Genomic DNA, 12240 nt, shown 5'->3' on the forward strand with positions numbered 1-12240 from the left:
TGACTATACTTCAAAAAAAAATTTCACTGGCTGCAAAACATTTAGGGATGTCTCAGGATCATGAAAGTGCTTTATTAATGCAAGTCTTTTTGCAGACAGACTAGGATCAGACAGCTTAGTTTTAGAAGCAGTATGATATTAAGTAATTAGATTTTTAAGCTACTTGTTTAATAAATTATACTTCTTCCCATCCTAACAGGTTTTGAGTGCATGCACAGTTTTAATATACGGAGAACTTTGACAGCATTTTAAAATGAGAAAAAAAGTTTGCTTTCAACCTGCAACATTCGGTGATTGCTCTTCAAATTGGATAAGATCAGCATTCTGAAGAACAACTGGGTCTGGTCTGAGCTGAGGGGATGGCAAGCATGATGGTACGGGTCCACACAGCAAGTCAACAGGTGACTGGTTACCAAGACAAAGAAGCTCTTGTTCAGTCTGACTTGAACCTATGATTTAAGAGTGATTAAAATATTACAGCATGTGCATTACTGAATATATTTAGCAGTCAATGCCCTCACACCATATAATGTTTTAATTCAAAATACTGTCGTGTATTTTGGAGCAACAGGTACACTTTACATTTATGAACAGCAAAATACTACTAGACATTACGGAATAAGAAATTAAACACCTATGGTTTTAATCTTTCACATTCCTGTCATCGGTCTGCTAAAATTTGATGATTTTGGCAGGCTTGTAGGATTCAGGTCCAACTTGCGACACAAGATTTACTTGAGACTACAACCCCCCCCAAAAAAGTGCCCAAGTTTCATGTTTGTGACCGAGGCACCTCATTTTGCCACTTGTACAGAAGGCCTGCAGGCATTCCAAACTGTTCATTATTTCAAAGCTTCCCAAAATCTTGGTCAAGACTATGCATAGTAAGACGAATGCTATTTTTAAGCATTATCCAGCTCTCAAATTACAGTTGCCACATCAGTTTGCACTGGAATCAGTGCTATGAGAAGGCAATGGATTAAACCTTCCCTTTGCATGTATGTCAGACTGCTCAAGAGTTTTTAGAAAAATATTTACTTTCATAACATGGATGATACACCATGGATGGTGTTTACTGGGCACATGGTATCCTAATTTAGGTGGCAAGACACCATCTTAGAACTGTCATCTGCCTGGTGAATTTGCTACCAAAAATGCTGTTAAAGATAGAGCACCGCAAGATGTTAACCCAGTGACAATGAAGAAACAGCAATACATGCCCAAGCTAGTGTGGAGGGAGACTTGGAAGTGATGGCATGTCTTAATGCAGGGTTGGAGTGGACTAAGTATTTTATGATATCTATTACTTACAGGAGCCGTCAGTTTCTAACTCCTTTGTTTCATTGCTGCTGGAGTTCTGCACAGCCAAAGTTACTGGTCGTTTTAGGCCTCCTTGCGTCTGTCCACATTCTTCAACCATGCAAGCAGGAGAACAACAGGCAGAACTGTTACGTACTGGGATTGGTGGCGGGGTTGTTGGTGTTGACACAAGTGTGGGGGGTGGGGAGAAGAGATGGGGAGACAAAGAAAAAGAAACGAAAGATGAAAAAAAACATGAGAAACTGCAGTTAGTATATAAGTCGAAACTTTTTTTACTATCAATTCACACCTAGATCAGGGAGCTTTTAAAAATGCCCAGTAAAAATACTACAATTTTGTTTTACTTTTCTGGTCTTGAGTTTTTAATTACTGGCTAACAGAATCCAGACATTGCTGGTTCAGACAGCATTTATTGCCCATCCCTAGTTGCCACTGAGGTGGTGCTGAGCTAAGCTAATCCTCGGTGGTTCAAGACGATTAAGGTTTGTGGACGTGGTGTCAATTAAGCAGGCTTGTGGGGTCTGGATGGTGTTGAGCTTCAAGTGCTGTCGCAGCTGCACTCAAAGGCAAATGGGGAATACTCCATCATACTGCTGACGTGTATTGCAGATGGTGACCAGGCTATGGGGAAAATCACTCACTGCAGGATTCCTAACCTCTGACCTGCTTTTATAGCCATAGCACTAATATGGCTAGTCCAGATCAGTTTCTGATATTGACCGAGAGTTTCAGAGTTTGTGTTGAGTGTTGAGAGTCAGCTGGACAAAAGGTCTTTCCAATATCTCTAAATTAAGGAGTGAAGCAGCAGGAAAGAAGTTTTTATATCTGGATTTCATCTTCACTTGTGTACGAAAGGCAGAAAGTATTGCAAATAAGATTTGCATAAAATTACTTGATGCCACTATGAACAGAAGAACCAGGAGCAGAAGTAGGTATTCAGCCCTCTATCCTGCTGTGCCACTGAATACGAAAATATAGCTGTTCTCACCTCAGCCTCCACTGCACTTGCATTCCCATTTTCCATAACTCTTCAACTTGTTACTAATTTAAAAAGTGTCTACCTCCTCAAATTTATTCAATGCCTTGGCATCCACCATAATCACAGGTGTGAATTCCATAGGTTAATGACTCAAATAATTTGAGCTCTGCTTTCTCTCTTCTACCCCTTAGCCTAGAATTATGAATGTGTTCTAGACTGACCCACAATCACCAGCTCTACATCTATTTTGTCAATCCTCTTTAGCATCTTGTATACCGCAATTAGATTGCCTCTCATTCTTCTAAACTCAAGTGTCTCTGCCTAAACTGTTCAAATTCTCTTAAGTGAAACCTTTCATCTCTACAATCAATCTACTGAACCTCCTCTGAACTATCTCCAATACAACAGCATGCCTCTTCAAGGGGACCAAAACTGTAGACAAAGTTCCATGTGCAGACTCAATGCCTCATTGTTGGAAATTCAATTTTCTTTGCTGTGAAGATGTGGGACAGTAAAAAATGTTTACCAAAAATTTGCATTTATAGTTTCTCTTTCTAGCTATTGTAATAGTAAAATAATTTACAGATACATATACAAAAATGGCAAGAAACAAAAAGCAATGGTTACAGATTTCTAAATTAAACTACACCTTTCATATCATTTTTTAAAACGACTATTCTTTTGTGTCCATGTCCTTTTATCCAGATGACCTGTTCAAAAACAAAGAAAATATTGTAAATTTAAAAACTTCACAAATCTCAAAAAAGCTAAAAAGCTCTAAAATACTGGTTGACATTTTGTCCCTTGTAATAATCCGTTTTCTGGATGTCAGTCATGCTTATATTCTTCCACATGGGGTCACTCTCACAAAGAGCCAAAACCACCAAATTAACAAGAGTTTTCTGCAAACTATCTGGCCAAATTTATCAAACTGAAACGTGTATCTCCAGGAACCAAAGAAAGGGATCCTGGACCACTCTGCAAAGTTCAACTTAATAACTGCACAGTGCCACTTCAGTCAGTGTGGGAGAATATTTTCATTACATTACATATACTTGATTTGAACTAATGCCAGAGAGATCTTTAAAAAAATGAAACAAGTTACAGCATCAGACATTCCATAATGATCTGAAATCTACAGTGATGATAAAGGAATGGCTTCTGCCATACTAGCTCAGATTGCTTGGTCGTCTTATTAGTCTGACAGTAGTTTGAATTCAAGATCCACTGGTGAGGATCGATGACATGAGAAAAATACAAAGTATACAACTACATTCAAATAAATTTTGCACAAAGCAAATATAACATGAATATTAACATGATCAAACCAGGCTTTCAAAAAAAACACGGAATTTTGAGAGAATTAAACCGGTCACATTTTCTTCAGGGTTTGAGGGGCTGTTCAGTATATACTAAGTTTTCTAAAATAAAATGGCATATTATTTGTATATACTCAAGCCTTTCCGGCCAATTAAAGCAAGAATGTTGGGTGATTAACTGCAGTTCGCCTCATGGGTTCTCTCTGTGCAGAGCCCAATCAGCAACAGAGCAATCTGACGGGAACATGGGGTGCAATGACCAAACTTTTGGATACATTTAATGCAAACCAAGGGTACAATTTAACCTCTGTCTAATGTTTTGCTAGTTTAGTACATAAAGATTCTCCAGAATAGGCCATTACAAACGTTACAGATGTAAATACACAACAATTGGGACCCAGATGAAGCGTTTAACTGTTAATATTCACCATTAATCCTGACTGTGGCGCACTGATTGTACTCAGTTTTTTCAGTTTTGAAAGCTGAAGGTGAATATTCTTTATTAGTCCAGCACTTCTATTTTGATTAACTTCTAGGTCAAAATCAGTAGAAGATTCTCAGTGACTAAAGCCAATATAAACATTTTTAAAATAAATTCCCTTCCGAGAGGGTAAGACAATAAGAAAACTATTGATTTGAATGTCAAAACAGACAGGGGGAATACATTAAGAGAAGAACTTTCAAAAGGCACCAAATTTAAAACTGTAAAGGCCTATGTACTTTTGGGGTCATTTTACATTAAAACAGTCAATGGGAATTTTGTCACTGCAAATTTGTTCCACACAACAATATGGTAAACCAGACTGGCCCAAGGATATTAACTGCCATCTGTGGAAAGAACCAAATTATAGAGAAAATATTGCATAAATTTAACAAATAACATGTACTGAACAGACAGCTTTACCTGTGGTATAGCAATGAGAAGATCCTCAATGCTGGAATAGCCATACACTTTTGGCTGCAGTACTTCACCCGTGTACTTGTGATAAGTGGAGGGAAATTCAGTCAGAAAAATCTGCTGGTAGTGATAGGTGTGTAGCAAGGCTCGCACATTCTTAGCAAACTGGTAGACTTTTGTCAGTTTCACATATTCTTCTCCAGTATCATCAGTGAATACCTGCCACAAATGAACACCACAAAGAGTTTACTAATATAGTTTCTCATTTAAATCCTGTCCAAGTTACTGCAACACAAATTAAGAAAACATGGCAACCTACTATAAAGTAAAACACAAACAAAAAGTGAAATTTCTAGTACCTGGAGGATGCAAACATTGGGGCAAATAAACTTTTATTTTTAAACTCCAGTGTCACACAACAGGCCTTAAAGAGTCGAAATTTATTGTGGTACAATTTGTAGTAAATGGTTTGTTTTATATTTTAAATTAGGATATAACATGGATCATATAAAAATCTTAATGTAACTATTCAAACTGGAAAAACGAGCTCATTTTGAATATCCCCTCTCCTTCAAAACAAAGTGTTGTGCAAGTAACCATGGTGTCATAACTAACAGGACAGTAATAGTACTACCAGGATTTCTCAGACTGATTGCATTAACTAAAATACAAGTGATGTTAAAAAAACAAAACCATGTTGATTAATAGCATGTGTTGAATTATTGATCGAGCGCATCTTGATATTTCAATGTTGGAGGCAGTACCATGGTTCATAAAATGCTTTTTGCACTATAAATTGAAACAATGCAGTGCACATTTAATCTACAGTTTAAGTACAATAAACTGTGTCCCACGTGATTGGGATAGGAAGGCTTTGCTGCACCTGTTACAAGGACATATATTATGGAATCATGGGATTCTTCCAGGGATTAAGTTTGGTGCTTCAAGGTCAAGTACATTTTGGTATAGACATCAGGAGAGGACATAGTGAAGGTAAAATGTAAGGCAGTGTGGAACACTACAGGGAGGATCCTACCTTGTAATGTAAAACATCCGCATCCAGCAGCCCTAAAGACCTGGACTAAAGACCAAATCAGCTCCCAGTGCAAAAAAGACAATTTTTGAATCCTTTAGTAAAGTATTAATTAATAAACTAAACAAGCTGCTAAAGATGGAAGAAATTACTCCCATACTGTCCGTTTTTAAATCTTTGGCTTCCAACATGTGAAATCAAGCAAAATATCTTCCGATACAAGGAGATTTCTATTAGAAAATTCTGTAGCATAAGGTGAAAGAGGACACATACTTCAATTCAAGACAAGGAGCAATCGGGAGGTGGGGTTGGCAGGGGGGAAATAAGATTATATTATGTGAATGCTCTAAAAAAGGTCAGAGGCAAATATGCAGCAATTTTCACAGGGGGTGGGGGGTGGTGGTGGGGAGTGGATTGATTATACAATCCCAGCAATGAAATACAGCAAGCATTTTATTAACCAGCACCTATAGAGCCAGAGTGTGCAGTTGATCAAGGAGGTTTGCATTATCAAATGTAAAAACACACATTAAGTATTGGAAACATAATGCAGGGGCATACGCATCTTTTCATTTACAGCATAAATCTCAACTAGTAATGCAACTTTGCCTCAAATAGAAGTTACTGGCTGACAGCCTACGCACACATCTTGAACTGACTGCTTGGAAATTGTGATAAAATTGAAAACATCTGGTATTTCAGTATATAATTTTTGCCAGTTTTATCAAGTGCACTGGTTAATAAGATAACAGTTAAAACAAAGTTTGCTGTAAAAGCAATTTTCATAAGCTACCATAAACAATAATGCTAGATAAAGAATTGCAGAATTCGTACCTCAACCAGATAAGGCAAACTCTTCAACAACTCTGTTAAGGACATGAAACCATATTCAGAGGGAACAAGAGGGCTTCCATAGGTTGCATCAAAATGCCTTTTAAGATCATCAACTGTGAGGCACAAGACATCATCCAGCGACATCAGCAGCACAAGAAGTTGAGCAGTTACAGTACGAAGGGACTTTCTATTTATCAACTGGAGCTGTTTACCTTTTGGTGTGCTGCAAATCTTGTGGTGGGGTGGAGAAAAAAGAATGAGATTTACTTCTGAATTGTCTGAATAAAAGTTGCAGGACAGCAAAGTAACTATACAACATACCTTTGCAACATGGCAGAGTTTCTGCATAAGCTCTGCAACAGTATTGACATCATAATCTTGCAGGCGCAGAGTATATCCATATGTATTGTTATATTCCAGAAGGAAATCAGAAAGTGTCATACAATTGTCCTTTTGTGATCTTAGCAATTTAACAAGCTGGGCTGTCAGTGCTTTAATTTGCTCGTTTTCAGTTAAAACAAGGAACTTCTCCTCTCCACATTCCAGGACCTGTGGACAACATTATTTGCAACATAGCTCTATAAACATCTGAAAGCTCACAAAATGTGAAGTGTCTTCTCAAAGAACCATAACGCGTAATAAACTACTCACTATAATCTAATTCTGCCAAATCAATATTTTGTTTGAGGGGTATACTAGGTGGAAATTCTCAAACCCTTCACATTGGTTAGAGAAAATGACTCCAATATTAGCGTAGCTTGTTAAACCACCATTTAAAATTAACATTTCCCACTTAACCACCAATTAGTACATCATTTAAAAACTTGAAAATAACATAACATACGTATGTAGCCTCATGACTGTAGACAGAGCATATCTAATTCAATGTGAGAGAGATTCAACATTGAACATTTCAGCATTAAATATAAACGTTTCCAAAAATTAATTGAAGGAAAGCATTTTTTGCATTTTACATTTCACTGATCAGTCAAAAATATACATACTAATTCTACTTAGTTTACAGTATTACATTTAACCTACCAAATTCTGTACCACGTGCTTAAATTTCAACACCACACATTCCTTTCAGGAATGCTGTGCTCAATAAAGTGACAATACTAAATTTATGGACTAATTTTCTAACACTGGATACAGATAAATGATCAATCAGAAAGATTAAAATTAAAACTGGAATGTTAGTCAACCAGCAATGAGGGGGTTTGCGTTTCCAGAAACCATTTGCTTGGATACCGCTCTATTCCTCACTTCCTGTAGTTAGCCAAATTCACAGGGGCTTACACTCACCTGCAACACATCAGGTATAGCTTCAAACAGTTCCATGAGTTTGTTAAATCCGTAGTAAGTGAGCTTGCATTGACGTCCAAAGTGATGGTGATAAGCAGGTATAAATTTATTGAAGGGCATACGGCAATGAGATTGATGCCGCAATAAATCCACAACCTCTTTTGCAAATTGTCTTGTCCTCTCTATTTCTTCTGGAGTGCGTTCTAGGTTAAAATTCAAATAATTTTCAAAGAGTGAACATAATTTGCAATTTTTAAAAGCAGACCAAGTTACTCATGTTAAGTTTAGTACCATATTAAAGCAAAATTACAATTTAAAGATTTATAGGCCAGAACAGTTTTAGAAATATTGGTCAATGACCTGAACTTTATGCCTGGCCAACTGATGAAGCAGTTTTTAAAAATTTGTCTTTTTTTAAATAAAAAGCATACACAATTGTGAAATAAGGAAATTTCAAAATTTGCTTGACAACACCAACACTTAGTCCGAGCCATAAACATTTGTTTACTCAGATTCCCAATCGCAATGTTCACAGTGAATGTTTGAAACTGTTTGCGTGAATGGTTGCTTAGTTAGACTACTACTGGACGGAGAAACCAGGAATTGTAGATCGAAAATCTCACCCAAGCCTGTTGCAAACCCATTATAAAACAGAGGAGCTTTTTGGATGGTTATAAATCCAAAATAAATTTATGAATTTTCTTCAATGAATGGAAAATGCCACCTCTATCCAGTCTGGCTTAGATCAAATGTGGCTGATTCGCAGCATTACAGCAACTGGGAATGATGGTAAATCCCAACAATTCGGGGAATTGTAATAGCAAGTGTGCATATACACATTACATAGACCGCTGACAACAGATTCAGAATCCCTATGGTGTGGAAGCAGGCCACTCGGCCCATCAAAAATCACACCAATCCTCTTAAGAGTATCCCATTCAGACCAATATCCCCTATCCTATCCCTGCACTTCCCACAGTCAAGCCATTAGTCTGCACATGTCTAGACACAGTGGACAATTTAGCATGGCCAATCCACCTTGTCTGTGTATTTTTGGACTGTGGGAGGAAATTGGAGCACCTGGAGGAACCCCACTCAGACACAGGGAGAATATGCAGACTCCACACAGACAGTCGCCCAATGGTGGAATCAAACCCGGGGCCCCTGGTGCTGTGAGGTTGCAGTGCTATCGAGCGACCATGCTGCACTTAGGGTAGATGACATTGTTCATCATGTAAAAAAACGCCATCACACTCACACACACTGCCCTTGTCACTTTAAGAAAAATAAATCTCACAGGAACCAAAAGTGGCCAGAGACTTGCTTATCAGTGCATTTTGCATGCACAAACAAGCTGGTGCAGCAGCTGAGTTAACAGGAACTTTGGCATAGTTTTTTTTAAAATAAAGAAAATGAATACAACAGATCAATTTAAAAAGAAAAAGCACCTCGCTTAGGGATGGAAATCACAGTATCATCATCCTGTTGTGAAACACAAATTGTAGTGTCCGGTATTTCTGAAAGAAGATCTGCCAGTTCACATACACCATAGTCTGTGACATTCCAGTCCTTCGAAAAACACCTAACAGAATTAAGATGCAGAAAACTGAATCCAAAATGGCTTTGACATCCAAACTTGCTCACTGTTTCTTGATTATGCACTATAATTTATGAAAAACCGTATACTCGATTGCTCCAAGTTACTAACTTCTACACACAAAAATGTGTTATTTTTCTTTGTTCATTAATGGCATGAGGATGTCACTGGCTAGGCAGCATTATTGTGCTATTAGGGATGGGCAGAGGGCAATTCAGAGTTAATCGCATTAGTGAGAGTCTGGAGTCACATGTCGGCCAGATCAGGTAAGGATGGCAGTTCCTCTTCCTAAAAGGACATTAGTGAACCAGATGGGTTTTTCTGACAAACGACCATGGATTCATGGTCTTCATTAGATTCTGAATTCAAATTTCACCATCTGCCATGGTGGGATTTGAACCCAGGTCCCCAGAACATTACCTGGGTCTCTGGTTTAACAGTCCCGCAATAATACCACAAGGCCATCACCTCCCGTTGTAGTGTGGCTCAATATATACATCTGCTAAATGGATTTGCTAGTTTCTCTAAAATATCGCAAATCTCAGGCTAATGTGCCAGAATCACAGTGCTGTAAGACTCCCTCCTTTTTCACACGCCAAGTTTGTAAACTCAGGTTAATGCCATCTCTACAAATAGCCTCTAAAAATTAGATTAATGTTTCAGCTGACCTTCATATAAAGTAAAAGAGGATGCTTATAGTCTGGAATTAGTATGCACAGGAAAAGATGACTAATTCTAGGCACCAGTGCTAGTCAACAGGTTTTACATTGACAAGAATTTCAGAGTGGGCCCAGAATACCGACCTGCAAAATGCAGCATACTCCAAGAGCTGGGAGAAGGTCTTAAGTAATGAATGCCTCGTTACGATGCAGAGGATTATCCAGCTAAACTGGGGCAGAAAGCTGCAGATTCCAGATGCCAAAGTAAGAAATATCCATTCCTTAAAAGAAACTAAGTTTCTATAACTAAACAGAATTTAAGGATCATACTTACCAATGATATGCTTGTCCGAATTCTCTTATGAAAACCTGTTTACTGGCTTGAGATTTGAGAAGTTTAAGTAGATCTTGGGTAAAACGTTTTACTTGTGCTCGATGCGTTAATGTAAGTAGGCGTTTTGTGCCCAAACCAAGGATCTATAATATGGGTAAATCATTCAGATTGCAGTTGTCAACATACAAGAGGACAGACCTGAAAATTCCTAACTTTCAATGGCAAGCTGTAAGGAGTATGATTCTATGTAGTAAACATATGAGTTTTCGTAAGCTTTTTCTTATAAACAAAATGCACAACTTTATCAAAAACAAAGGATTTTTATGATATCGCACTGCAATTACTTTCGTTTAAAATCAGGTGACAATGTCCAGATTTAGGAGGTTACAACATATGCACTTTTTTTCATTGGTGGCATTTTCAAACAAATAACCCAATTACTTGATTATCAAATATATTTTCTTAGAAGATAAGACACAAGTGCCAATAACAGAGATTTATTTCATCTGACAGTACACTGGTTCAAGCATTTGTGCAAACTCACAGAATCAGTGAGATCTCACGAGACTATTGATAGTTGCAGATCAATACAACATCACAACAATAATGCATGGCAGAAATCGAGGTTAAGAAGAATCACTGTAGCAAGCAGTAGTGAAGATGCTATGGAAGCATCGAAACAAAAGCTGCAATGGTTTTCCACGGAAAAGGCCAAAACAAGCATCTCAAGGTAGGTAGAGGGAGAACAACAATTATGGATTGTGGTAGGATTTATTTAAAATGACACTGGATATAAAAGTGTATTGTCAACACAGAATGCAGGAATTCACATCAGATAGAAGCTTAAACCTAATAGAGATGTAGGTCTGGACTAATTGTTCTCAACCAAAAAAACCTAAAACTGACAATTCCACTTTTGGATACTGGTAACTCTCACCTCAAGAAAGATTTTCAATTTCAAGTTATATTTTTAAAAAAAAGCAACTTCTGTCTGTACACACATCTCAGATTCCTTGCAAATGCAGAAGAAACTAGAACCAGTAATACCCATGTAAAATTTGCAAAAATTGTAGGGAGGGGGGAAAAAAAAACTTTATAAACACAATTTAGTTGACATTTTCACAACAATACACATTGGTCATGCAAGCCTAGACCTGTGGTTCATGTTTAAAACTAATTTCCATTCTCTAAAAACTCACCTGCAGGACATGAGGCACTGCTTCCAGCAACTCCACTAGTTTGGAAAAGCCATAGTCTGAAACTCTGCACTGCTTCCCAAAATGGTGATGGTAGGTTGGTATAAACTTATTTTGACATATGAGACAGTGAGCCTGGTTCTTGAGAAGATCAATTACTTCTCTACTAAACTGAATAAGCTGAGGATTTCCTACAGGACTTTTACATCGTAGCAACCAGGGATCTATAGAAAAGTACAGAATGGGTTTTCATTTCAAGTTTGCATGCAAGAGACACTGCACTATCAAATCATTACAACTTTTGATCAGCTATTCCACAAATAATATTTCAATGAGTTACAAATTTTAAGCTTTACCAGAATCAAAGTAATTTTCACAAAACTAGCAGCATCATATAGTCCAGACTTCATTAAAAACTTTTTTCTGAGACACACTTGATAGTCTAAATAGACATTTCTCATTCAGGGGCATAGTACAATCAGAGAACAATTAAAATGAGAATTTAAACAGTTCCTCTAAAGACAGAGTTCTAAACCAGATAGCTGATAAACTTCAACTAGCCAGATATCTGTGCTATAAGCCCATCTTAAAATAGCAAATAAATTATACAGTTGTAAATCAAAAAACATTATAAAAACCCTAGTGTCTGATATTAGGCCGTGAGATCAATGTGGAGGTGATGGCTTAGAAGTATTATTGTTAGGCTATTAATCCAGAAACTCGGCTAATGTTCTGGGGACCTGGATTCAAATCCTGTCACAGTAGG

At 37.5% G+C, this 12240-nt stretch overlaps 2 protein-coding genes across 7 annotated transcripts in view; one reads left to right on the forward strand and one right to left on the reverse strand.

Moving 5' to 3' along the window:
- mpv17l (MPV17 mitochondrial membrane protein like) overlaps positions 1–486 on the forward strand; it is a 145285-nt gene extending 144799 nt beyond the window's left edge. The window contains exon 6 of the mRNA XM_059654191.1: positions 200–486. Coding sequence (XP_059510174.1) covers positions 200–252 — 53 coding nt within the window. The 3' untranslated portion in view covers positions 253–486. The remainder of the gene's footprint in view (positions 1–199) is intronic.
- LOC125462121 (meiosis regulator and mRNA stability factor 1) overlaps positions 1–12240 on the reverse strand; it is a 57976-nt gene that overhangs the window by 3651 nt on the left and 42085 nt on the right. For all 6 annotated transcript variants that reach the window (XM_059654189.1, XM_059654187.1, XM_059654184.1 and 3 more), the window contains 10 exons: positions 11478–11698; positions 10279–10421; positions 9137–9270; positions 7689–7891; positions 6705–6932; positions 6384–6614; positions 4523–4735; positions 2949–3009; positions 1312–1455; positions 279–449 (listed from right to left, as the gene is read on the reverse strand). In XM_059654189.1, the coding sequence (XP_059510172.1) occupies positions 279–449; positions 1312–1455; positions 2949–3009; positions 4523–4735; positions 6384–6614; positions 6705–6932; positions 7689–7891; positions 9137–9270; positions 10279–10421; positions 11478–11698 (1749 nt within the window). The remainder of the gene's footprint in view (positions 1–278; positions 450–1311; positions 1456–2948; positions 3010–4522; positions 4736–6383; positions 6615–6704; positions 6933–7688; positions 7892–9136; positions 9271–10278; positions 10422–11477; positions 11699–12240) is intronic.

Source organism: Stegostoma tigrinum, chromosome 23 (genome assembly GCF_030684315.1).
Source record: "Stegostoma tigrinum isolate sSteTig4 chromosome 23, sSteTig4.hap1, whole genome shotgun sequence".
Taxonomy (NCBI): domain Eukaryota; kingdom Metazoa; phylum Chordata; class Chondrichthyes; order Orectolobiformes; family Stegostomatidae; genus Stegostoma; species Stegostoma tigrinum.